General features: G+C 41.1%; 2 protein-coding genes across 3 annotated transcripts in view; both read left to right on the plus strand.

Moving 5' to 3' along the window:
* Positions 1–22,459, plus strand: part of LOC144281928 (histone-lysine N-methyltransferase SETMAR-like) — a 28,976-nt gene extending 6,517 nt beyond the window's left edge. Inside the window, exons 2-3 of the mRNA XM_077844853.1 lie at positions 3,298–3,394; positions 17,010–22,459. Of these exons, the coding sequence (XP_077700979.1) occupies positions 3,298–3,394; positions 17,010–17,383 (471 nt within the window). The 3' untranslated portion in view covers positions 17,384–22,459. The remainder of the gene's footprint in view (positions 1–3,297; positions 3,395–17,009) is intronic.
* A 3,577-nt stretch (positions 22,460–26,036) lies between these two features.
* The window catches only part of C13H16orf87 (chromosome 13 C16orf87 homolog), a 29,234-nt gene continuing 28,798 nt past the window's right edge, over positions 26,037–26,472 (plus strand). Inside the window, exon 1 of one of the 2 annotated variants that reach the window (XM_077844856.1) lies at positions 26,037–26,230. In XM_077844856.1, coding sequence (XP_077700982.1) covers positions 26,165–26,230 — 66 coding nt within the window. In that variant the 5' untranslated portion in view covers positions 26,037–26,164. The remainder of the gene's footprint in view (positions 26,231–26,472) is intronic. The other variant, XM_077844855.1, reaches the window with a different exon arrangement.

The raw sequence follows: 26,472 nt of genomic DNA on the forward strand, positions 1-26,472 counted from the left end.
CTAATTGCTTAAGTTGTAAAGTTAGGTTGATGATTTGAGATCTTTCTTCTTTCTTAATGTAAGCATTTACAGCTATATAACTTTCCTCCATAACATCGCTTTCACTGTGTCCTATGATTGATAGGTTGTATTTTTTTTCATTCATCTCTAAGATTTTCTAATTTTCCTTATGAGTTCTTTTTTTTAAGATTTTTTATTTATTTATTCATGATAGTCACAGAGAGAAGAGAGAGAGGCAGAGACACAGGCAGAGGGAGAAGCGGGCACCATGCTGGGAGCCCGACATGGGACTTGATCCCAGGACTCCAGGATCGCGCCCTGGGCCAAAGGCAGGCACTAAACCGCTGAGCCACCCAGGGATCCCTATGAGTTCTTTTTTGATCCATTGGTTATTTCAGATTATATTGTTTAATTTCTAAAATGCTTTGAATTTTCTAGTTTTCCTTTTTGATGTTAATTTCTAACTTGGTCCTGTTGTAGTTGGAGAAGATACTTTGAATGATATACTGTCTTAAAAAATGAACTTAAGGCACCTGGGTGGCACAGTCATTTAAGCATCTGACTTTTGGTTTTGGCTTAGGTCATGATCTTGGGGTCATGAAATCAAGTCCCATGTCAGGCTCTGCTCTCAGTGTAGAATCTGCTTAAGTTTCTCTCTCCTTCCTCTGCCCCTCCCCCCCGCTTTCTCTCTCTCTCTCTCAAATAAATAATTCTTTAAAAATGAACTTTAATTCTTACCTGTGCCATATACAAATAATATTTCAAGAAGGATTGTAGATCTACATGAAAAATTTTAAACTATGAAACTTCTAGAAAATACTAAAAAATCTTTGTGAACTTAAGTTAGGCATTTGTTTGGTGTTGCAACACCAAAAGCATGACCCATAAAAGAAGAAAATGATAAATTGGACTTAATCAAAATTAAACTTCTGTTCTTTGAAAATCACTGTTTAGAAAAAGGAAAGACATGAACCAATAACAAGCTTTGCAAAGCATGTATGTAATAGAAGACTTGTATCCAGAATATATAAAGAGCTCTCAAAGGTTAATAATAAAAAAAAAAACCAATTAAAAGGCAAAAATTTGAATAGACATTTGACCAGAGTAGACTTAACAGCAAATAAGCTCATAGAAAAATGCCCGACATCATTAGTCATTAGGGATACGTGTATTACCACAGTGAGATCGTATGGGAATAACTAAAGTTAAAAAGAACATAGCGAGTATTGACGAGGATATGGAGGAAATGGACGTCTCATCCTCTGCTGGCGGGAATGTAAAATGGTACAACCACTTTGGGAAATAGTTTGGTAGTTTTCTTTTTAAAAAACCTACCATATGATCCAGCCATTTCCACTTTTAGCTATTTATTCAAGAAAAAAGAATGTGTGTGTGTGTGTGTATACACATATATATATAAAGACTTTTCCATGAAAGTTCATAGGAGCTTTATTTGTAAATAGCTTAAGCCTGGGAACAGTCAACATGTACAGATACACTGAGGTTTATCTTTACATGGAATAATATTCAGCAATAAAAGGAATGAGCTTGTTACATTCAAAAGCATGGACAAATCTCAAAATAATTATGCTAAGGGAAAGAAGCTAAACAAAAAAAGCATGTATTTATGATTCCGTTTATATAAAACTAGAAAATTCAGAAAGCTGATCAGTAGCTGCTTGGGGATATTGAAGGGGATGCTAAGGAGAGGTAAGAGGGTAGATTACAGGGTGTATGAGGAAACTTAGGGATGATGGATATATTCACTATCCTGATGGTGGTGAGTTTCATGGGCATACACAGCTGTCAAAACCTGTCCAATAGTACGTTTTAAATATGTATAGTTTATTGTATGTTAATTATAACTTAATAAAGCTGGTAAATGACATAATCATTTTTTTACTAAAACTCTTAAGATCACAGACTACTTCAGGTAGTAAAGACCTTAGAAAAGAAAACAGAAACCTGCCAGGCAAATGAGATCTGTTCCGGTTCTTTCCTCTACAGGAGCCTGGGAGAACCTATGTCTAGCACCTATTTTGTAGTCTCCCTCAAACTGGCAATTGTAAATAAATAATCCTTTTCCAGTAATTGATCCTGGCCCTCTTCCTCTCTCATGTTCAAACTCTTGAAGGCAGATTTTTTATTAAGTATTTTCTAGAAGTTATCTAGTTTAAAATGTTTTATGTGGGTCTACAGTCCATCTTGAAATATTTATATATGGAATAAGGTCAGAATCAAAGTTCATTTTTTAAGACCAATATCGTTCAAAGTATCTTTTCCAACCACAACAGGATGAAGTTGGAAATCAACAACAGAAAGGAAAACTAGAAATTTCAAAAATTTGTAGAAATTAAACAATGTACTCTGAAATAACTGATGAGCTAAAAAAGAAATTACAAGTTTTTATTTTAATTTTTTACAGATTTTATTTACTCATTTATGAGAGACACAGAAAGAGAGGCAGAGACACAGGCAGAGGGAGAAGCAGGCTCCATGCAGGGAACCCAACATGAGACTCGATCCCGGGACCCCAGGATCAGGCCCGGGGCTGAAGGCGACGCTAAACCACTGAGCCACCCAGGGATCACCTAAATTACAAGTTTTTAGTTCTATTTTATGATTAGTAATGAATTTGTGTCCAAGACTTATTTCTTTCTCCCTTTAAAATGTCTGTCAAATATATTGTTTGTTTTTTTTGGGGGGGCGGGGGGGGATGCATTCCCCTGCCAGCATCCCAGAACAGGACAACAGCCTCTCATCCTGGGATTAATGTAATAATTTCCTAACCTTTTTTCTAGTCTAACCCACATTGTAACTATTCTGAGACTGACATTTTAGGAAATAGTTTTTTACTTGACATACTTCCTGTAGCTGCTTACATTAGTGTTATTAAATATTTAGCATATGCATGGCGCTGTAAAGGACTAGGAGAGTGGGAGGGGTATGATTTCCTATCTCAAATCGTTTTTATGAAGATGTGGAGTTTTTTTTTTTTTAAGATTTTATTTATTTATTCATAGAGAGAGAGGCAGAGACACAGGCAGAGGGAGAAGCAGGCTCCATGCAGGGAGCCCGACGTGGGACTCGACCCCGGGTCTCCAGGATCACACCCCAGGCCGCAGGCGGCGCCAAACCGCTGCGCCACCAGGGCTGCCCAAGATGTGGAGATTAAATTAAAATAATCTCTACCTTCAAGTAATTTATTGTTGAGTTGAAGAGACCACATAAACACTTTAGAAGTTCAGTAAATAGTAAAATAGTAACATTTTTTTTTTCCTTTTTTCCCCCCTCCAGGTTCCTGTTGCATGTAAATCTTGTCCCTGTGGTTACGTATTTATTAATAGGAAACTTCTAATAGTAAAACACTCAGAGAAATCATCACCTTTTACAGGTAATTGAGAAATTGAGAGAGTTTATCACTTTTCTGTCTTTTATGGTTTCCATTATATAAAGTTAAAATTAATTTTTGTGAGGTTTTTTTTTTCTTTTTGGCTGGGAGAATTGTAATACTAAAGTCTATTGAAGTATGTCTTTGGTTTCTATTAGGTACAATTAGTCATTTACATTGATTTTTTTTCTTTATCCAATTTAAATGTTAAGTCCTTTATTAATAATATTTTAATTAGATAATGTTAGTTGGAAGAAAGAGAACCCTGATTTTAATATTACAGTTTTTTTTTTAAGATTTTATTTATTTATTCATGAGAGACACATACAGAGAGAGGCAGAGACACAGGCAGAGAAAGAAGCAGACTCCATGCAGGGAGCCTGACGTGGGTCTTGATCCCGGGTCTCCAGGATCACACCGTGGGCTGAAGGCAGCACTAAACCGCTGAGCCACCCGGTATTACAGTTTTTTAAAGTACTAGTAATTTTTTTTGATTCACTGATTTAGACTATCTAAAAAAATGTGCACTTCAATTTTGTTTGAGTTTTTATTTTTTTTAAAGATTTTATATATTTATTCCTGAGAGACACAGAGAGAGAGGCAGAGACACAGGCAGAGGGAGAAGCAGGCTCCACGCAGGAAGCCCGATGCGGGACTCGATCCCAGGACTCCAGGATCATGCCTTGAGCCAAATGCAGGCGCTAAACTGCTGAGCCACCCAGGCATCCCCTTGTTTGAGTTTTTAGCTTTCTCTTTAAAGTTGAGAAATCTAGATTTATACCATAAGTGTATTCAGAGGTGGGTTTTTGTTACTCCTAGTTTTTTCCTGTAATAAAATCACGTAACAGTAGTGAATCCAAAATGGTAGAAGATTTATTACAAACAATTATTGAGTGCCTAACATATGCCAGGTACTATATATCTTGGGCATACAGTAATCTACTTCTAAGACAGCTTTAGTACCGTCATAGTGGTTGAAGGTGTGCACATAGGAATATACATATGGGATATGTGGGGAAAATACCAGCTCATGATAAGTGCTAGGTAGGAAATTAAAATAGGGTACTGCCCTAGAGGTTAACTGGAAGGCTACTCTTGATTGAGTGGTCCAGGGAATGCATCTCTGAGGAGGAGATATTTTATAAGGTCTGAATAGATGAAGGGGCTAGACATGAAAACTAGGGAAAGCAAATTCTAGGCAGAGAGAAAAACAGAGGCAGAAATTCTAAGGCAGGATTTATTCCAGGAATGCAGGATTGGTACAATATAAGAAAACCTATTAGTATCATATACCATGTTAATAAATATAAAGAAAAAATAATAAGATCTCTGTAGATACTGAGAAAACCTTTGACAAAATTAAGTACCCATCCTTGATAGAGAAACTCAAGAAAATAGGATTTGAAGAATACTTTTTTAATTTGATGAAGTATATATCTTAGCATTAAAGCTAGTTCTTATCTATTTATTCATTCATTCATTCATTCATTCATGAGAGACACAAAGAGAGAGGCAGAGACACAAGCAGGGGGAGAAACAGGCTCCATGCAGGGAGCCCAACGTGGGACTCGATCCCAGGACCCCGGGATCATGACCTGAACCAAAGACAGATGCTCAGCCACTGAGCTACCCAGGCATCCCTAGTATCTTATATAAATGGGGAAACACTACAGGAATTTTCATTCATGTCAGGAACAAGGCAAGCATCCTCACTATCTTCACTATCGTTCAGCATTATGTTAGAGGTAAATTAGCCAAGACAAATAAGAGAAATAAATAAGAGACATAAAAGTGGGTAAAGAATAAGTAGAGGGCAGTCCGGGTGGCTCAGCAGTTTAGTGCCACCTTCAGCCCAGGGCGTGATCCTGGAGACCCGGGATCAAGTCCCATGTCAGGTTTCCTGCATGGAGCCTGCTTCTATCTCTGCCCGCTCCCCTCTCTGTGTTTCTCATGAATAAATAAAATCTTAGACAGTAAAAAGACAGTAAAGACAGTAAAAAGACAGTAAAAAAAAAAAAAAAAAGAACAAGTAGAACAGTATCTATTTGCAGATCATAGTGTAACTGGACTCCAGAGAATCAATGATAAAACTAACTCCTACAGTAAAAGAATTCAGGGAAGGATCAGGATTTAAAATTAACATACAAAAATCAGCTTTCATATATAGAAATAGCTTAAACTGGACATAATGTAAGAGAAAAGCCCATTTACAATAGCAACATGAAGGATTAAATGTTTAGGAATAAATTTATTAAGAAAGGCATAAAACAAATTTAAAATACTCCTAAAAGCCAAACTGTGGAAAGAGCCTCGGTGTCCACTGACAGATGATGGATAAGGAAGCTGTGGTCTTTGTATACAATGGAGTATGGCTCAGCCATCAGAAATGACAAATACCCACCATTTGCTTCGACATCGATGGAACTGGAGGGTATTATGCTGAGTGAAGTAAGTCAAATGAAGAAGGACAATCATTATATGATTTAATTCATACGGAGAATATAAAAAGTAGTGAAAGGGATTATAGAGGAAAGGGGGAAATATCAGTGGGAAATACCAGTGAAGGTGACAAAACATGAGAGATTCCTAACTGAGAAACGAACAAGGGGTAGTGGAAGGGGAGGTGGGCGGGGGGTGGAGTGACTGGGTGATGGGCACTGAAGGGGGCACTTGACGGGCTGAGCACTGGGTGTTATACTATATGTTGACAAATCAAACTCCAATGAAAAAATATACAAAAAAAAAAAACTTCTCTGAAGTTTCACACATTAAAAAAAATAATAATAAAATAAAATAAAACACTCCTAAAAGACACTAAAGCAGATTTAAGGAAATGGTAAAACATCCCTTGCTCTTGAATATGATGATTCAACATCCTAAAGATGTGAATCCTCCCAAGTTAATTTATTAAATCAATGCAATTTTAATAAAAATCCTAACAAGTTGTTTCATTGAGTTAGACAAGCGGATTTTAGGGTTCATGTGGAAATACAAACATGCAAAAATACCCAGAATAATTGTCAGTTGACTTTTAGTAAAGGTCCTAAGGAAATTAAATGGGAAATAATAGTCTTTTCAACAAATGGTATTGGGATATGATGCTGGATATGCAAAAGAATGAAGTTGGGACCCTACCTCACGACATACATAAAAATTAATTAAAAATACGGGGCGCCTGGGTGGCTCAGTTGGTTAAGCATCCAGCTCTTGATTTCAACTCAGGTCATGATCTCAGGGTTGTGAGATCAAACCCTGTATCAGGCTCAGCGTGGAGTCTGCTTGTCCCTCTCCCTCTTCCTCCCTGGTTTGTTTGCTCTCTCTCTCTCTGATTCTGTATCTCTAATACATTTTTTATAAAATCTTTAAAAATTCATAAATCTAACTATAAGAGCTAGCAAAGCTATAAAACTCCTAGATGAAAACAGTAAATCGTAGTTACTTTGGGTTAGGTAATGTTTTCTTAAATATGACACCCAAAGCTCAAATGACGTACGTACACACATACGTATATAGGGCTATGCAAAGTTTAAAACTTTTTTTATTTTGCTGCAGATATTGTCAAGAAAGCAGAAAGACAACTCACAAAATGGGAAAAACTTTTTGCAAATCATATATCTGATAAGGACTTCTATCCCTAATATACAAAGAACTCTTACTCCTCAATAGTAAAAAGAGAAATAACCTATTTTTAAAAATGGGCAGAGGATATGAATGGAATTTGTCCAAAAAAAATCTATAAATGGCCAATAAGTACACTAAAAGATGTTCAACATTATTAGTCATTAGAGAAATGTAAATCAAAATCATGAGATCACTAAAATGCAGTAATAAGAGAAAATAACAATTATTGGTGAGGAAATGGAAAAGTTGAAATCCGTATCCCTGCTGTTAGGAATGTAAAACAACGCAGACACTTTGAAAACCATCTGCCAGTTTCTCAAATGGTTAAATATAGTTATAATATGATCTAGCGATTCCACTCTTAGGTATAAACTCAAGAGAGTTGAAGACAGAAGTGGGCACAAACATTTATATGTGAATGTTATTAGCAGCATTAGTCATAATAGCTAAAAAGTGGAAACAGACCTGATATCCATCAACTGATGATAAACAAATGTCATATATCCATACGATGGAACATTATTTGACAGTAAAAAGAAAGGAAGTATTGATATGTGCTACAGGATGAATCACTCCTGGAAATGTGCTATGTGAAAGAAACCAGTCACAAAAGATCACATATTTTATGGTTGCAATTATAGAAAATGTCCACATAGACAAATTTATAGATTGTAAATAGATTAACGGTTTAGGGCTGGTAAAGGGAGGGGGGAGAATAGGAGACAACTGTTAATGGGTACAGAGTTTCTTTTGGATGTGGAGAAATGTCCTAAAATTGGATTCACAATCTGGCAAGTGTACTAAAAACCACCATTTGTATTTTAAATGGGTAAATTGTACAGGATGTGAGTTCTAGCCCAATAACACTGGTTATATTATTTTTAAAGGTTTGTTTATTTGAGAGAGAAAGAGAGCAGGAGCAGGAGGGGCAGAAGAAGAGGGAGAGAGAATCTCAATCTCAATCTGAGCACAGAGCAGACTCAGGGCTCAATTTTAGGATCCTGAGGGCATAACCTGCACCAAAACCAAGATGCTTAACTGACTGTGCCACTCAGGTGTCCCAATAAAATTGATTTAGAAATATCCAGGAAAATATTTAAAAAGAGAAATTGTAAGGGTTGAATAACCCTATCAGCTATTAAAATATATTATGAAAAAAATGAAATTTATTATAAAGCCTCTGGGGTGCTCTCAATTTGTGGAGCATGCAACTCTTGATTTCAGGGTCATGAGTTCAAACCCCACATTGTACGTAGAGCTTGCTTAATTAAAAGAATATATATGTATATATTATATATATATGTACACACACACATACACACACACAATGAATCCTGTATAATTAAAACCTTGTGGCATTGGCAGGAACAAATAGAACAGTGGAAAAGAATAAAAAGTGCAGAATTAGACCCAAATTCATATGGGAAGTTAGTATATGACATACTAACTAACATACTAACATAGATCACTAGGGTAAAATGGACCTTTTCTTTTTTTTTATTGGGGTAAAATATGTGTAACATATTTATCATTTTAACCATTAATAAGTGTACAATTCAGTGGCATTAAAAACATTCACAATACTATGTATCCATCACTGGTATTTTACTTAAAAATTTTTTTACCATCCTGGACATAACTCTGTACCCACTGAACAATCTCTTCCTCTTCCCCACTGCCCTGCCCCTGTACACCTCCCCGCATTCCCTGGCAACCTCTGCTTTGTATCTCTGAAAATGTGCCTATTCTGGGCCCCTCATATAAAAGTGGAATCATATATTTGTCCTTTTGTGTCTGGCTTATTTTAAGAAGCATAATATTTTCAAGGTCTATCCATTTGTAGCATTTATCAAAATTTCATTACCTTTTATGTCTGAATAATTACCATTTTATGTATATACCACATTTTTAAATTCAGTCTTCTGATGGGCAACAGGATGTAACGAACATTGGTGTCTAGATACCTGTTCAAATCCCTGATTTCAGTTCTTTTGGATAGGTACCTCGGAGTAGAATTGCTGGGTCATATGGTAGTTCTGTGTTTAACCTTTTGAGGAAATCCCAAACTGTTTTCCATACTGGTTGTGCTGTTACAGGGGTTCCAATAATTCATATTCTTACCAAAATTTGTTGACTTCCCCCTCCCCCCTTTTTTTTGGAGAGAAGGAAAGTGCATGAACAGGGGTGAGGGGAGGTTGGGGGGGCAGAGAGAGAATCTGAAACAGGCTCCATGCCCAGTGGGGAGCCAGATGAGGGGCTCCATCTCACAACCCTGAGATCATGACCTGAGCGGAAATCAAGAGTCAGATGCGTAATGGACTGAGCCATGTAGGTGCCCCCAATGTTTTTTTCTTATTATTATCACCATCCAAGTAGTTGTGAATTGTTTACCTTACTGGGTTTTGATATGCATTTCCCTAAACACCATGTTAAGCATCTTTTCATTTTCTTATAGGCATCTGTATATCTTTTTTTTTTTTTAAGATTTTATTTGTTTATTCATGAGAGACACAGAGAGAGAGGCAGAGACACAGGCCGAGGGAGAAGCAGACCCCATGCAGGGAGAACCATACAGGACTCGATCCCGAGACTCCGGGATCATGACCTGAGCCGAAAGCAGACACTCAACTGCTGAGCCACCCAAGGGCCCCCATTTTGTATATCTTCTTTGGAGAAATGTCTATTCAACTCCTTTGCCCATCTTTAACTGCATTGTTTTGGTTGGTTGGTAAGCTGTAGAAGTTCATTATGTATTTTCAGTATTAATCCCTTACCAGAAATATGATTTGTAAGTATTTTTTGCCATTCTGTGGGTTGTCTTTTCACTTTCTGGATAGTGTTCTTTGATGCACAAAATTCTTAATTTTGATAAGGTCAAACTTATCTAATTTTTTTTTGGTTTTTATTAATTGTGGTAAAATACAAAAATATAAAATTTACCATCTTAACTATTTTCAGGTATATAGTTCAGTAGTGTTAAGTAGATTCACGTCTTTGTGCTGTCAGTCTCCAGAACTTTTTCGCCTCCTAAAACTGAAATTCTATAGCCTTAAACAACTCTCATTCCTGCTAACCTCTGTTTCTGTCTCGGAATATGACTATTCTAGGTACATCATTTAAGTGGAATCGTACGGTATTTTTTTTTTTTTATGACCAGGTTATTTTACTTAGCATCATGTCTTCATGGTTCGTGTATGTTATAGCATGTGTCAGAATTTCCTTTCTTTTCAAGGATGAATAATAGTCTGTTGTATGCAATTACTATGTTTTGTTATGCATTTATTGGCTGATGGGCACTTGGGTTGTTTCCACTTTTTAGACCATTGTGAATAATGATGCTATGAATGTAGGTGTATAAATACCTCTTTGAGACTCTGTTTTCAGATCTTTTGGATATATTCCCAGAAGTAGAATTATTGGATCATATGGTAATCCTGTTTTTAATTTTTTGAGAAACCAGCATGGTTGTTTTCCATAGAGGCTTCCACCATTTTCCATTCCTACCAGTTGTGCCCAAGGATTCCAGTTTTGCTGTATCTTTGCTAACACTTGTTATTTTCTCTTGTTAGTAGCCATCCTAATGGGTGTGAGTTGATGTCTCATTGTGGTTTTGATTTGCATTTCCCTAATGATTAATGATGTTGAGCATCTTTTCAAATCCTTGTTGTCCATGTGTATATTTTTCATTGGAGAAATATTGAAGTCCTTTTGTTCATTTTAAAATTAGGCTATTTGTATTTTGTTGTTGAGTTGTAGGAGTTCTTTTTTTTTAAACTTTTATTTATTTATGATAGGCACACAGTGAGAGAGAGAGAGAGAGGCAGAGACACAGGCAGAGGGAGAAGCAGGCTCCATGCACTGGGAGCCTGACGTGGGATTCGATCCCCGATATCCAGGACCGCGCCCTGGGCCAAAGGCAGGCGCCAAACCGCTGCGCCACCCAGGGATCCCAGGAGTTCTTTATATATTCTGGATATTTACCCCTTATCAGATAGGCGGTTTTTAAATATTCCATTCTGTAGGTTGCCTTTTCACTATTAATTATTTCTTTTGCACAGAAGTTTTAAATTTCTTTTTTTAGAAGTTTTAAATTTTAATGTAGTGTAGTTTACCTATTTTTTTACTTTTGTTGTCATATTCATTACATCATTGCCAAATTCCAGTGCCATGAAGATTTTCCTCAATGTTCTCTTTAAGACTTTTGTAATTTTAGTTTTTATCTATAGGTCTCTGATCCATTTTTTTAACCAATTTTTGTATGTGGTGTGGGTTACGGTCCAACTTCATTCTTTTGCATGTGGATATAGTTTCCCCAGTACTATTTGTTGAGAAACCATCCTTTCCCACTAAATGGTCTTGACACCATTGTTGAAAATCAATTAACAATATGTGTGAGGGTTTATTTCTGGGATTTCTATTCCATTGGTCTTTATGTTTGTTCTTATGCCCATACCATATTATTTTAATCATTGTGGCTTTGTAGTAAGTTTCAAAGTTAGGAAGTGTGATTTCTCTAACTTTTTTTTTTTTTTTTCAGGATTATTTTGCTTATTCAGGGCCCTTTGCAATTCCGTGTGGAAAAAAAGGCTGTTGGACTTTTGATAGGATTATGTTGAATCTTTAGATTGCTTTGGCTAATATCGACATCTTAACAATGTTAAGTCTTCTTGCCTATGAATATGATTGCGTTTTCATTTATTTAGATCTTGTTTAATTTTTTCAGCACTGTTTTCAGCATAAAAGTCTTACTTCCTTGGTTATACATATTCCTAAGTATTTTTATTATTTTTGATAGCTGTTAGAAATGGAATTGCTTTCCTAGTTTTCTCTTCAGATTATTCATCACTGGTGTATAAAAGCAGAACTGATTTTTGCTCTTGTCCCCTACAACTTTGCTGAACTTTGGAAAGTTTTTGGAAACTTTTTTGAAAAGTGATCTACTTTTTTTTCATGGAACAGTGAATGATCCACTTTTAGCATTTCCTAAATAGCTACCCACTTGTCCCTGCACTATTATTAAAAGAGCCATCTTTATATCCACCACTCACATGAGTTAATTCCTCTGTAATTTTGGTGTAGAAAAAGGCTTGCTAACTGTAACTTAAAATACAGAGGCATTAAAAGGAAAAGATAGATAAATTTCACTAAATTCTTGGAAACAAAAAAAAAAGCCATAAATAAAAGTTTGTCAAAGAGAAACTGGGAGAAAATATTCACAATATATACTACATAAAAAGGACAATATATTTTATATTTAAACAGCTCTTAAAATCTGAGGGACAAGGGGCACCTGGGGGGCTCAGTTGGTTACACGTCTGCCTTAGGCTTAGGTCATGATCTCAGGGTCCTGGGATCCAACCCCACATCGGGCTCCCTGCTCAGTGAGGAGTCTGCTTCTCCCTCTCCTTTTGCCCCTCCCCCTGCTCATGCTCTCTATCTATGTAAATAAATAAATAAATAAATAAATAAGTAAATAAATAAAATCTTTAAAGAACATATGAGGGATAAAAGCTTTTCTGGTTGTGACACCACGTGGTGAAGGTCTCTTGTCTACATTGTCGGCCATGCAGCCCAAGGGCCCACTGCATTCTGGTCCTTAGACACAAAATGATGGCCCCAGGTGTGGTGCACTGCAGACAGGGCAACAATCTTATACAGGTGAATGGGCAGCCCCCGGAGATGATCCCGCAGTGCACACTGCAGTGCAAGCTACTAGAACCTGTTCTGGTTCTGGGCAAGGAATGATTTCCTGGAGTAGACCTCTGAGTCTGTGTGAAGGATAGTGGTCACATGGCCCAGATTAGTACAATTCTTCAAAGCTCTGGGGTCCAGAAATACGTGGATGAGGCTTCTAAGCAGGAGCTAAGATGTCTTCATCCAATATGACCAAACCCTGCTGGGGGTCATTGATCCCCATCGCAGTGAGTCCAAAAGGTTTGGAGGCCCTTGGGTGCTCCCTCTGGTGCTCATACTTGCTACCAGAAATCCTATTGATAAGTCCCTCAGAAGATCAGAGTTCACCTTGGCAATAAATAGTGGTTGTGAGACTTACGGTTTCAAAACAACATATTTCAGGGACAAAGTTCCAAAAACCTGATATAAAAATGGGAATCAGATATGAAGAGACAACTCACACAAAAAAATAAGACATAGTAATGTCCTGAAATATATGAAAAAAGTTCAGGTTCACTCATAATTAGAGAAATGCAAATTAAAATAATACCTACCAAGAGCAAAAATTTTTAAATATGACAGTATACTTTGTTGGTAAAGCTGTGGAGAAATGGGCACTCCTACATCGCTGGTGCGAATATGAATTTTCATAACCCTTCCAAAGGGAAATTTGGCAATATCTAAAAATACTACGTATGTATTGATTTACTTTTTGACCCAGCAAGACCATTTCTGGGTTTTTACCATTAAGATATACCTCCAACGATACAAAAATACATATGCACAAAAAATTCACTACAGCAATGTAATGCAATTAATTGCAAAGTATTGGAAACAGTCTAAATGCCCACACAAAGCAAAGTGATTAAACTATGGTATATCCATTTAGTGGAGTAATGGAACTATAAAAAAAAAAAAAAAGGATGAGAATGATTTGTATTGACTGATATAGAGTGTTTCTCAGATAATATACTGTTAAGCGACAAAGGTAAAGCACAGGAGTATCTATAGTATGAACTTTTGTTTAAGAAAGAAGGAGATAGGGACACCTGCCTTTGGCTCAGGGCATGGTCCTGGGGTCCCGGGATCGAGTCCCACATCAGGCTCCCTGTGTGGGGCCTGCTTCTCCCTCTGCCTGTGTCTCTGCCTCTCTGTCTCTCATGAATAAATAAAAAAAATTTTTAAAAGACTCAGAAAATTATGAATATTTTTTAAAAAAAGGAGATACAAGACAGTTCAAGTGTATCAGTCATTTGCGTAAAATCAATACTGGGAGGATAAACTGGAAACTAAAGTGATGTGATTGGTAACCTGCGGGGGGGTAGGTGGGAAAGGGGTGCAAAACTGGGGAGATGAGAACGGTGTATCAGGAATGAGGAAGGAGTGACATTAAAGGGGATGGGGAAGAAAACTTTATTCCAAGTTGTTTTGGAAAATAACCTCTTGATTGGATGCTGTAATGGTGAAGATAAAAAAGAACTGCAGATTAATGCTGTAATGTAGTCAGTAAATATATTTGTCACAGGGGCATAAATGAGCAATTCCAAAATTGCCATATGTGTGCACTTAAACTGAACAAATCAGTAAATATGTTTTAGACAACAAAAACTGGGTTTCTCACAAATACAGAAAGGAGAAGGCTAAAATGAACTCTGTTGGGTCAGTTTGGAATCCGAAATATCAGTATATGGGTGGGTTACTATGCATGTATTTCCTAGCTGTGTCCACTGAGAATGACTAAAAGGTATGACACCCCAGCAGTAATGAACAAACGTAGGATTCAGGTTTTTATTTCTAAGTATGATTCTCCACTTCTTGGAGAAGTGGTTGATTCCAGGACTGACACAGAAAATACTAAAGGTGCTTGATGTGTGCCAGGTAATAACAAAGTACTAGAAGAAGGAGAAGGAGGAGGAGGAGGAGGGGAAGGGGAAGGGAAAAAGGAGAAAGAAAAAGGAGAAAAAGGAGAAAGAAGAAAGGAAGAAGAAGAAGAAGAAGAAGGAAGGAAGAAGAAGAAGATGGTTCAAATGGACAAAGCTGGAGCACTTTGAGCAAAAGAAATAATGAAATGATTGGATTATATTCCATAGAATAATAAAGTAAATATCCGTGAGTGCATACTGATACAGATATAAAATGGGAAATGAACATTTCTCACTTATAGTAGAATTCCAGTTAATACCTGTGGAAGGATGGATGGATTGAGGGAAATAGAAAATAAGAATTAACAAAACAGTAATAATTGTTGCAGACAAGATCCGCCAATTGATTGTAAAATTAGTGAAAATTTGAGGATAAGTAAAATTTAGGTAGATTCAAAGTATGTCCCCCAGGATCGTCATTAATCACAAAGGGAAAGATAACTTTACTAGGATGAAACTTGCCAGAATTTATCTTAGTCGGTGATCAAGGTGAACATCACAATAATAAAGCGTATGCACATCTTGAAACCCATGATACCATGCACTAGAAAGGATACGTCATGTATGTGTATTCTTGCCAAAAATGTATAACCTTAGTCCAGTCATCAGGAAACATCAGCCATACCCAGACAAGGTATGGGTGGGTTACTATGCATGTATTTCCTAGCTGTGTCCACTGAGAATGACTAAAAGGTATGACACCCCAGCAGTAATGAACAAACGTAGGATTTGTTATTTGATAAATCCTTATTTGATAAGGTCAAGGTCATGGAAAATAAGGGAAGACCAAGGCATTCTCAGAGATTAGAGGAAACGAAGGAGATGTGACAAGTATGTGGGAGGTTTTTTTTTTTTCTACAATAATTTGTTCTTGTTTATTGAAATCTATTTCTGTTTTCTCTTTGAACATTAAAGGCATGATTTAAAATGTCTTTTTTTAACTTGTCTTATAATGTCTCTTTCAGATTGTTCCATTATTTGTAGTTTGAGATACGAATTCTATTCATGTGTCCCTTCACCACTGTGGGGGTTTTTTTGTTTGTTTGTTTGTGTTTTTAGCTTTTCTCACTTTCTTGCATTTGGGAAATTCTCTTTTGCTTTTGGACTTAGCTTTGTACTAAAACAAGTTTTGATTTTCACTTATATCTCAACTAGCACGTTTGAAATGGAAGAGGTGGCTTCTTGCATTAATTAAATCTACTATATTGATGGGAAACCTCTTTCCCCTATTCCTATTCCATTTATGAACAATAGGATAATTGCTCTCAGGGTATTAGGGTCTAAAATAAAGCTACTCACTTTCCAGATACTTATCTTACAGTTGCATATGTATTTTTGTTTTTTGGTAACAGTATATTGTGATTGAGGTCAGAATTTTTTTCTGCTTTTGTAATGGAAGACATCAACTTATTTGAAATAATTTAGAACTCAAGTGATGGTAGAAAGGAATAGAAACCTTTTCCCTTTCCACTTTGCCATCTTGGAAGCATAGGGGATGAAAAAGGGAGAAAAGTTACTATTGGAGGAATATGTACTTGTAAGGGACTGGAATTAAAGCTGCTGAAAAGAAGAATCCCCCTCTTCATACCCCAAGATTTCTCCCAAACATTGTCTAGATTTGAATTCTGCTGAATCAATCTCTCTCTCCCCCTCTTTTTTTTTCTTTCTCTACCCCTTTGGTAGGTTTAGGGCATGTGTATGTTATGGTCTTAGTTTTAAAAACTCTAGTGGCCAGTGGACCCTGGTACCGTTTAGAATACGTGACTACCAGGGGAGAATGGAAAACAGTTCTTTCATATATCTGAAATATAATTTTTATTCATTTACACCAAAATTAACTATGAAGCCCAAGAAAGTGAAATAAGCAAAATAAGAAAAATTCCATAGTAAATAAGGATCTAGAAAACATAAAGAACTTGTGAAGTGGCAGTCATTCAGATCATATGAAGCAGGGAAGAGGAAGATCTACAAATACTTTTGTCAGAAAACATTGGAAGCAATTATTTATCAACCCATTATGGGAGGATTTTTTCCCCCAAGCATTAAATGGATCTGAGACCTTAATCTGATAGCACTGGAAATATCGTGTGGCAGGCATTAAGTTCCTAGACGTAAGAGCACAACTCCTATTTTAGTTCAAAAGCATTTCTTTTATGGCAGTGCTTATCAGATTACTGGAAATTTATTCCTACTTACAGTCATCTGCCTGCTGGAAGCTGTTGGCAGGAGAACAGCGATAAAAACATGCATCCTCCAGATGAAATTGCTGCGATTTGACAAGTCAAAGCTTGACCATGATTGATTAACTTAATGTTAGGTCTATTTTCAGTTGTGTTGTGTAGTATTCCTGATGATATTATGTCCTTTGATGGCTGAGTCTTTATTGTTTGTTTCCTCCACAGAAGTGAACAGTGCCCCGTCTTTGAAAGATTTGCGAATACTATTTTTATATGAATTTAAACTAGGACATAGTGCAGCCACAGCAAGTAGAAACATCAATTCTGTCTTTGGAAAAGGCTCTGTTAGTGAGAGGACTATCCGGTGGTGGTTTGAAAAATTTCGTTCTGGAGATCTGAGTCTGAAAAATGAGCCTCGAGGGAGACCCAAATCTGTTTTAAATGAAGATCAACTGAGAGCCATGGTGGAAGCTAACCCCAAAACAGCAATTCGAGGCCTTGCGGCAGACTTAGGAGTTTCTGCTACAACAATTTCTCGACACCTGGCTGCAATAGGAAAGGTGAAAAAGTTGGACAAGTGGGTAGGTAACACCAACTGACAGATGATCATAAACGGAGATGATTACAGGTGTGTTCTTACCTTGGGATTTGAAAGAGCAGAGACCTATTTTGGAGAAATCTTAAGCTTTGACAAAAAAAAAATGATAGTGGTCTGGACAATGGTTGGATGTTGATGTAGTTTCCAAACGTGTAAAAACCATCACTGTAATCAAAAAAAGGTTCTGGTAACTCTATGGTGGTCCGCCAAGAGAGTATTTCATTGCTTTTGACTCAGACAAAACTAATAGTAGCATCTTTTTGTCAAGAAGTTGAAACTATTTGTCAAAAATGGGTCTAAAAGCGCTGCATTGGTGAGCAGGTATGGAGGGACCTGTACTTTTCCATCATTTGACCACTGAAACCCCAGACCACCAAAGGGAGTAACTGCATTGGCCCAAGGACTTTTGCCAAATCCATCACACTCACCTGACCTTTTTTCAACATTACCACCTCTTTTACCATTTGGAACTCCAAGAAACAGAACATTCTCCAATAGACAACAGTAATTGAAGGATTTGAATAAATTTTAACAATGCTGAATTTTATAAATATGTAATATTTGGAGAAATTTATCATTGGGGGAAAGTAGTGAATGCTAACTGCGTATTTTGCTCAAATAAAAACTTCTTTTTCTGAAAAATACAACATTTTCATTTTTACGTAAAGCCACTTTCATATTTCTCAATTTAATAGCTTCCCAGACTCTGGCGGAACGTGAAGACCTACAGGTACCTAAGGTTCTGGAAAATTACGAGCTGCCCCTGAGTTTCGGGCTTCTTCCCTGGAGGAATGAGGATCTACCCAGAGTGTATGTGTGTGTGAACGATGCTTAGGGCTCAGCCATGCAAAGATCTGGGTAGGGGGCTGTAGCGGGCTTCAGGGAGACGGGCAACTTCATCAAAAGCTCTCAGGCTCTCGGAAAATACTTTTTGAGTAAAGAAATGAAAGCATGTCTCTAATACCAAAAGCCGTGTACACAGGAGACGGGGCACAGTGGTGCTTTTGGAGGATGATCCCTGTTCTGTCGCCTGGAGCCGGTCCCTTCTTTCATGTGGTTCCCACGCTGATTGTTTTTTTTTTAATGTCAGTGACCTACCAGAGACCATAATTAGTGGCCTCTTTATGATTCTGTAGCTCGCTGGCAGATATTCCTCATGGCATCCGGGGATTAGGTTGGGGTAGAGACCCTGGGATGCTCCTCTTCCCGCTCCTCTCCTCCTGACCATCCGCGACGGCTGTTCTGTGAAGGAGGGCCGAGGAATCCTAGGAGCTCAGGGCGCCAAGGACGTCCTGGATGGATCTTAACTGGAGGGAGAGACCCGGGGGAGGAACGGAGGGAAAGATGGACGGAAATGTCCTAAAGCAGAATTGACTGTGGCTGAAGAATGAAAGACCATGGGATGCGTGTCTGAAGAGACGTCCCTTCCTTTGGACGGAGGCAGCCTGGTGCTGCGACGTGGGCTTCGTGAGCAGAGGGCCTGGCCACCCGGCCTGCTCGGGGTCATCTGCTCGCCTTCCTGCCCCGTCCCCGGGTCGTCAGGGACTCTCAGCAGTGTTTCTGCGGCTCCTGCCCGACGGCTGCCTCCTCCCGAGAGCGAGGGCCGACACTGAGCTCCGATTATACGGGAACGAGGCTACAACCAGACGTGCGGGAAGGACCGGGAGAAAGGCCCGGGATGGCCCCAGAGAGGGGCAGTGGCCTGAGTTCCCTGGTCTGTCCCGGTGGGGAGGAGCTGCCTCATGACCACCCACCCTTCCCGCAGTTTGCAGACCCCTGTCAGACTCCCAGGGCCGGACGGCGTGCTGGCCTGACGCAGTCAGTGGATGGCCCGGGTCAGCCTGATGGGTGGTTTCTTCCAAGAAGCAGCAGTGACCTGTGGCAGGACAGGGAAAGGAGCAGCTACGGGCCGTGAGCTCTCCCAGCAGTCCCCCTCACCAGGCCCAACAAGGGGGCAGACTTGAGCTGCAGCGAGAACGGCAGATCCTGTGGCTCCTGTGACCGAGCTGGGCCCGAACCATTAGTGCATTTGGTTCATGTGAGGCAGTCATTACCCTTTCTGCGTAAGCCGTTTTTGCAGAGCTTGGCTTTCCATGTTAGCAAAAGAAAGATTGCTGACTGATACCCCACTCCCCGAGCCTTCCTTTACTTAACTAAGATAAAGTTCATGAAACCACCTTGCAGGGCTTGGGGAGGAAGAGGGACAGTTCATATAAAGCACAGGCACAGAGTAGCTGCCCAATAAATATTATTTAATACCATGAAAAGTAGAAGCAGAAAAGGCAAAGTCAGGTGTAGGGGACACCTTGGAGGCCCCTCTGTGTGCGGGGCCAGCCACATGGCTGAGTTCAGTCTCAGTGAAGGCTGGTGCATTGCCTGGACCGTCCAGAGGTACGCAGCTGTAAGGAGGCTAACTTGTTCAGTCACTCTGAGCCTGTGGCTTTTCTGCAGTAAGTGCCCCCCGCCCCAGTGTATCATTGGTCCCACAGGAACCAAAGAAAAGCTCCCTTTCAGGACAAAGACGAGACTTCTCATTTTCTTTGTCTTTACTTTGACTTTTTTTTTTAATGATTTTTCTCTTTTTTTTTTTTTTTTTAACAATTTTCCTTATTCATGAGACACACAGACAGACAGGCAGAGGGAGAAGCAGGCTGCATGCAGGGAGCCTGACATGGGACTCGATCTTGGGTCTCCAGGATCACGCCCTGGGCTGAAGGCAGATGCTTAACCACTGAGCCACCCAGGCGTCCCTAAGATTTTACTTTTAAGTAATCTCTACACCCAACACGGGCCTTGAATTAACAACCTGAGATCAAGAGTTGCTCACTCCACTGTCTGAGCCAGCCAGGCGCCCCATGGCAGCTATTTGTATCTTTTTAAAAATCATTCCTTTTCGAAAATATGAAATATAAATGTTGTCAACAGCATCAACATGGAATCATGATGATCATTGCTCCATTGCTTTGGAAAAGTAGAAACTATAGCTTAAAATTCATAACTATTTAGGAGCTATATTAGATTTCCAAGAAAAATGAGAAAAAAAATTTTTAAGATTTATTTATTTATTTATGATAGACATAGAGAGAGAGAGAGGCAGAGACACAGGAGGAGGAAGAAGCAGGCTCCATGCCGGGAACCCGACACAGGACTCGATCCCGGGACTCCAGGATCGCGCCCTGGGCCAAAGGCAGGTGCTAAACCGCTCAGCCACCCAGGGATCCCCGAAAAATGAGAAATTTTATACACACAAAAGGCTGCCAAGTGTCCTACTGCTCTTATTTTCCTTTCCCAGAAAAGAAAGCTTTCGAAACTTCCTTGGTTGGTTGTCAAAAGAAGGGAAGGAGTGGAGGTGGAGGTTGCTACGTCCCATCTCCCCATCCCTGAGGTAGCTTGGGTCCTGATTACAGGGGAGTAAGAAGTGACGTTGGAGGGCACCTGGCTTAGTGAAACATGCAACTCTTGATCTGGGGGTCACAGGTTAGAGCCCCGTGTTGTGGAGGGTTTACTTAAAAACAACAACAACAAAGAAAAACATTTAAGAAAATGGTTTGATGTTTCGTTTATTATGTCCATAGTGGCTGTTACTAAAGAAGCTCCTGCCTGGTCTCCTTGCTTACAGTGAGCCTAGAGCATCTACGGCCCCCGCACGACAGACCTAGGGCGAAGTGGGAGAGAAGCCAGGGGAAAACAGACCCTTCGGGGACCTGTCAGGATGGTGAGCTCTCTTCCTCTTTCTGTTGGTGCTTTGGCCACAGTAGCCTCCATTCACTTCCTTTGACCCCAACTACTCCGTCCGTGCTACCACGGCTCTTCACCTCGTTAGAGCTCTCCCCATCACGCACATTTCCTGCAGGATGTCTTACGTGATTACCCCACCCCACTATAGGTCAGGTCCCCTTGTCAGGGGCCTTAGGGCCCCAATATGGTTCCTTCATAGCTGTGATCACAGTTGTTACATGTTTGTGTGATCGTATGTGTCATCTTCTCTGCTAGATTATAAAATTCACAATAGCAGAGATTTTTTATAGATTTTATTTTTTTATTCATGAGAGACACAGGCAGAGGGAGAAGCAGGCTCCCTGCGGGGAGCCCAGTGGGGGACTCGATCCCGGGACCCTCGGGTCACAACCTGAGCTGAAGGCAGATGCTGAACCACTGAGCCACCCAGGCGTGCAGGGAGTTTTTGATTCCCAAGATCATACCCCCTCAAGACCGCAAAATCCAGCACATGGTGGGTACCTAGTAAATGTTTGTTAAATGAATGAATGAGTGTTAGAGCCAGTCTCATCCACTTTGTAGAAAGCCCTTGTTTTGGTATCAGTATAAGTCAGGAATATGTTGATAGCAAATAATTGAAAACCTAAGTAGGTTTTCTTTACTGTAATTTATTGAAATTTTCAAACATAAAAAATACCTGAATTTTACAGTTAACACCTGTATGCCAACCGCCTAAAGCGTACCATTGACATTTTACTAGACTTTATCACTTCCCTACTCCCCTAGCTATCCTTTTTTTTAAGTGCATTTCAATACAAAGTAGCAGATATTAGCTCATTTCACCCTAAGCGCTTCAGCAGCCATGTCATTACCTAGAGTTCCGTGTTGGCTTACAGTTCTTGTTCTTATAAATTTAAATCTGATGAATGCCCAAATCTTGACTGTATGTTTTGATAAATGCAAACATTTGTGTAACACAAACCTCTCTGAAGGTGCAGACTATTACTATTAGCCCAGAAAGTTCTCTCATGCCTTTTCATTTTATCCCTACTCTTACCTGCTGGAAGCAAACACTGCTCTGATTTTTTTGTACCATGGAATCGTTTTGCCTGTTCTAGAACTAACATAAATGGAATTGTACAGTGTGTGCTCTTTTGTGTAAGACTTCTTCTACTAAGCATAATGTTCTTGAAATTAATTCATTGTGCTGTATCAACATTTTATTCCTTTTAAAAGCTGATTAGTATTCCATTAAATGAATATAATAATTTATCTGTTTACCTATTTGATACATTTGTGTGTTTTTTCCCCACAGTTTGAGCCTATTATAAATAAAGCTATTATGAATATTCTTGCACAAGTCTTTTTGTGGACATATATTTTCATTTCTCTTGGACGGATACCTAAGATTGGAAATACTGGGTCACAGGCTATGTGTATATTTAGTTTTCCTAGGCCTTTTTCCAAAGTGATTACACCATTTCATACGCCCCCCACTTCACTAACATCTGATGGTATTTTTATCTATTCTCGTGGGGGTGGGGCTGTATCTCATTTTGAGCTGTTTTCCCTCTTTTACATTATAAGGAATCTAGGGAGACAGGCCATGACTGTAGGTACTTAACGATGCAGTAAGTCCCAGGTGCTTTCCAGCTTTTTGTTCATCCTTAGTGGATTGATCATGGTTCCATGCGTGGCATCTGAGGTAGGCAGCCTGCCTCTTGGTATTCTTGCCCTTGTGTGCTCTCCTCTCATTGAGTGTGGGCTGGATTTAGTGACTAGCTTTTTTTTTTTTTTTTTTTTTTAAGTAAGATTAATTTATTTGAGAGAGAGAGAGCTCGTGTGTGCATGCAAGGGGGTGAGTAGGGGCAGAGGGAGAGAGAGACGGAAATGTTCAAGCAGACTCCCCACTGAGCATGGAGCTGGAACCCGGAGCTCGATCCCAGAACCCTGAGATCATGACCTAAGCCATTCTCAAGAGTTGGTTGCTCAGCTGCCTGAGCCACTTAGGCGGCCCTAGCATCTAATAGAAAACAGAAGTAATGGGATGCCACTTCTGAGAGTAAGCCATAAAATTTTTTTTAAGATTTTATTTATTCATGAGAGACCCAGAGACACAGGCAGAGACACAGGCAGAGGGAGAAGCAGGCTCCACGCAGGGAACCCAACATGGGACTCGATCCCAGGATCCCGGGGTCACGCCCTGGGCCGAAGGCAGACGCTCACCCGCTGAGCCACCCGGGTGCCCCTGAGATTAAGTTATAAAAAGAATGTGGCTTCTGTCATGCACATTCATTCTCATTCTTTTTTCTGGGGAAAGCCAAAATGCCATATTGTGAGGCCCCCCACAGTTGCCATGTTGTTAAGAGACTAGGTGATGAGGGACAGAGAGGCCTGCCGACGATCCAGAGTGAGCTTAGAAAGAGATTCCCCCCTAGCTGAGCATCAGAGGAGATTGCAGAACCACACCTGGATTCCTGGCCCACAGAAACCGAGGTAATAAATGTTTGTTGTTTTAAGCCACCAAGTTGTGAAGTCATTTGTTACATAACAATAGATAACCTCAAAAAAAAAAAACAATAGATAACCTCCTCCTGGTCTCATGTCAGAAGGTGGCTTCTGTACCTTCAGGGTCTCACGTTCATGCTCCACAGAGAGTAAGGAACAGTGTGAAAGGCAAAGGACATGAATCTGTTCATTTTTACCAGGAACTCAGAACCCTTCCGAAAAATCCCACCCAGCAGCCTGGTTTATATGTCATTGGCCAGAGATAATGCCACACGAGCCCTGTTAGCTAGAAGGCAGCCAGAGAGAAGGGGGGAACCCAGGTGGGGTTCGTCAGCCAACTCTCAGTCTCCTTAACCACTGAGCCACCCAGGCGTGCAGGGAGTTTTTGGTTCCCAAGATCATACCCCCTCTAGACCTCAAAATCCAGCACATGGTGGGTACCTAGTAAATGTTAATAAGTTAAAGACCTCTCCCTTATCGCCAACCCCAGCCAAGTGGCCTTTTGAGGAGATTTCCAGAAAAAGGACCTACTCAAATAAAACTCTCAGAAAACTCAGGGCCTGGATTGCAGGGCTCCGATTTCTGATTTGTGCCCTATGTCATTCTCAGAAAATGGTAGCACCATGTTCCACGGCTACTCCTCTTCCTCCGGTCCTTGCAGTAGAAACTTCAGAGTCATCCTGAAAATATCTCTGATCCTCAAGTTTTACTATGAGGCCTTACGTTATGGCCTCCATATATATATTTTTTAATCTCTTCCCCTCTCCTTCACTGACCTTTCTTTCCTCATGTCTGATACCTGGGGCATCTTGCTAGACCAATCATTCTCAAATTCAAATCGAATCCTATTACTCCCCAACCTAAAACCCTTATAGCCCCATTGCCCTCAGGATGAAATCTGAACTTCTCCCCGTGGTAGCAAAGACCCTGCATAACTGGATATGGCCCACCTCCCCAGCCTTAACTCTTTGCCCTGGACCTGGCGTTCCCCCAACACCAAATTGCTGACCACGTGGTGCCGTCTGCCTGGTAGGTCTTCACTTTTGATGAGACCTCCCCTTGACATCCTTGGGGATTCAGCTTCGGTGACTTTTCCAGAAAGCTTTCTAGGACTAATTCCCTCAACAGCGGGTCACCTGGCTTACTTGGTACTTCGACAGTCGCGTTCAAATCCTTTCCCTTTATGGGTGAAAGGCCACACTAGGTTGACGTGGTAGAAAAATCAAATACTACAATAGGATATGGAATGAAAAATAAGTCTCCCTCCTGTCCTTGTCCCGCAGTTCCTTGTCTCCAGTGTCTTAATGCATATGCAAGTACAAATATATTCTCATATTTTTGCGCAATCTTAAGGTTTTCCAATGAACACCATGTGGGGGATCACTGTATCCCTTCACATCGCTCTGCAGCGATATTGTATGCACGCCTTAATTTGCTCAAGCAGTTTGTTGTTGGGACACCTGGGCTGTTTCTGATTTTGCTCCGAGAAGCAGTGCCACAAAGTGCAGCATCTTTGCACAAATGGATTTGAGTACAGGTGGAAAATACCTTTTCCAGTGATTCTTTTTTTTTTATTTTTTTTAATTTTTATTTATTTATGATAGAGAGAGAGAGGCAGAGACACAGACGGAGGGAGAAGCAGGCTCCATGCACCGGGAGCCCGATGTGGGATTCGATCCCGGGTCTCCAGGATCGCGCCCTGGGTCAAAGGCAGGCGCCAAACCGCTGCGCCACCCAGGGATCCCCTTTTTCCAGTGATTCTTAGGGGCTGAGGCGCGGGATGAGTGCATCTTTGCACAAATGGATTTGAGTACAGGTGGGAAATACCTTTTCCAGTGATTCTTAGGGGCAGAGGCGCTGGGTGAGTGCAGCATCTTTGCACAAATGGATTTGAGTACAGGTGGAAAATACCTCTTCCACCGATTCGTAGGGGCAGAGGTGCTAGGTGATAAGGCTAGGTCAAAGGCCAAGAGGATTGTACATTTTGATATAAAATTCCAAACAGTCCACCAATTTACTGCCGTCAGCAGCCCAGCTCTGCTGTAATCTAGTCCGGCCACGGGCCACACTCGCCTAGTGAGTACGGACTTCCCGGCGGACCCAGGTCTCAGCGCCGAGCCGGGGCAGGTGTCCGCGCATCCAGTCGGCCCGAGCGGCTCACCTCCGCGCTTCCAGGCCAGGCCCCACCTGCGCTCCGCGCCGACCCGCCCACCCCGTCGCTAGGCCCCGCCCCCGGGGCGAGCCCAGCGCTGCGCCCCGCCCCCCCGCGCGTTCGTTGGTCCAGCCCGACGCTCGTTCCGGCCGCGCCCCGCCCAGGCCCCGCCCCCGCGCCGTCCGCCGGCCGGGAGGGGGCGTGGCTGCGCAGGCCCACGCCGCGCCCCGCCCCCCTCCACCCCCCCCCCCCCCCCCCGGCACGCAGGCTCCGCGCACGCGCGCGCCCCCGCCTGAGCCTCGGTCCCGGCCGCGGGGAGCCGGCGGGTAGAGGCTGGGCCGCGGAGGCCGGAGGGGAGGAGCCCGGGCCGCCGCCGCCGCCGCCGCCGCCCTGCAGGAGGGGAGCATGTCTGCGAGTCGAGCCAAGAAAGTGAAGATGGCCACCAAGTCGTGCCCCGAGTGCGACCAGCAGGTGGGGGCCGGGCGGGGGCGGCCCGGGGCACGGGAGTCCGGGGGGTCACGGGGGCGCGGTCCGGCCGGTGCGCACCTGGCGGCGGGGGCGCGGGGGTCGCGGGGGTCGCCCGGTGACCGGGCCCGGGGCCGAGCACGGCCGCGCCCTCCGCCCGGGAGCCCGGCGGCCGCTTTGTTCCCGGGCCGGGTGCGGCGTCCGTGTGACAAACGGGCCGCGGTCGCCGCGCCTTCAAGTTTGGCCAA

Source organism: Canis aureus, chromosome 13, assembly GCF_053574225.1.
Source record: "Canis aureus isolate CA01 chromosome 13, VMU_Caureus_v.1.0, whole genome shotgun sequence".
Classification (NCBI taxonomy): domain Eukaryota; kingdom Metazoa; phylum Chordata; class Mammalia; order Carnivora; family Canidae; genus Canis; species Canis aureus.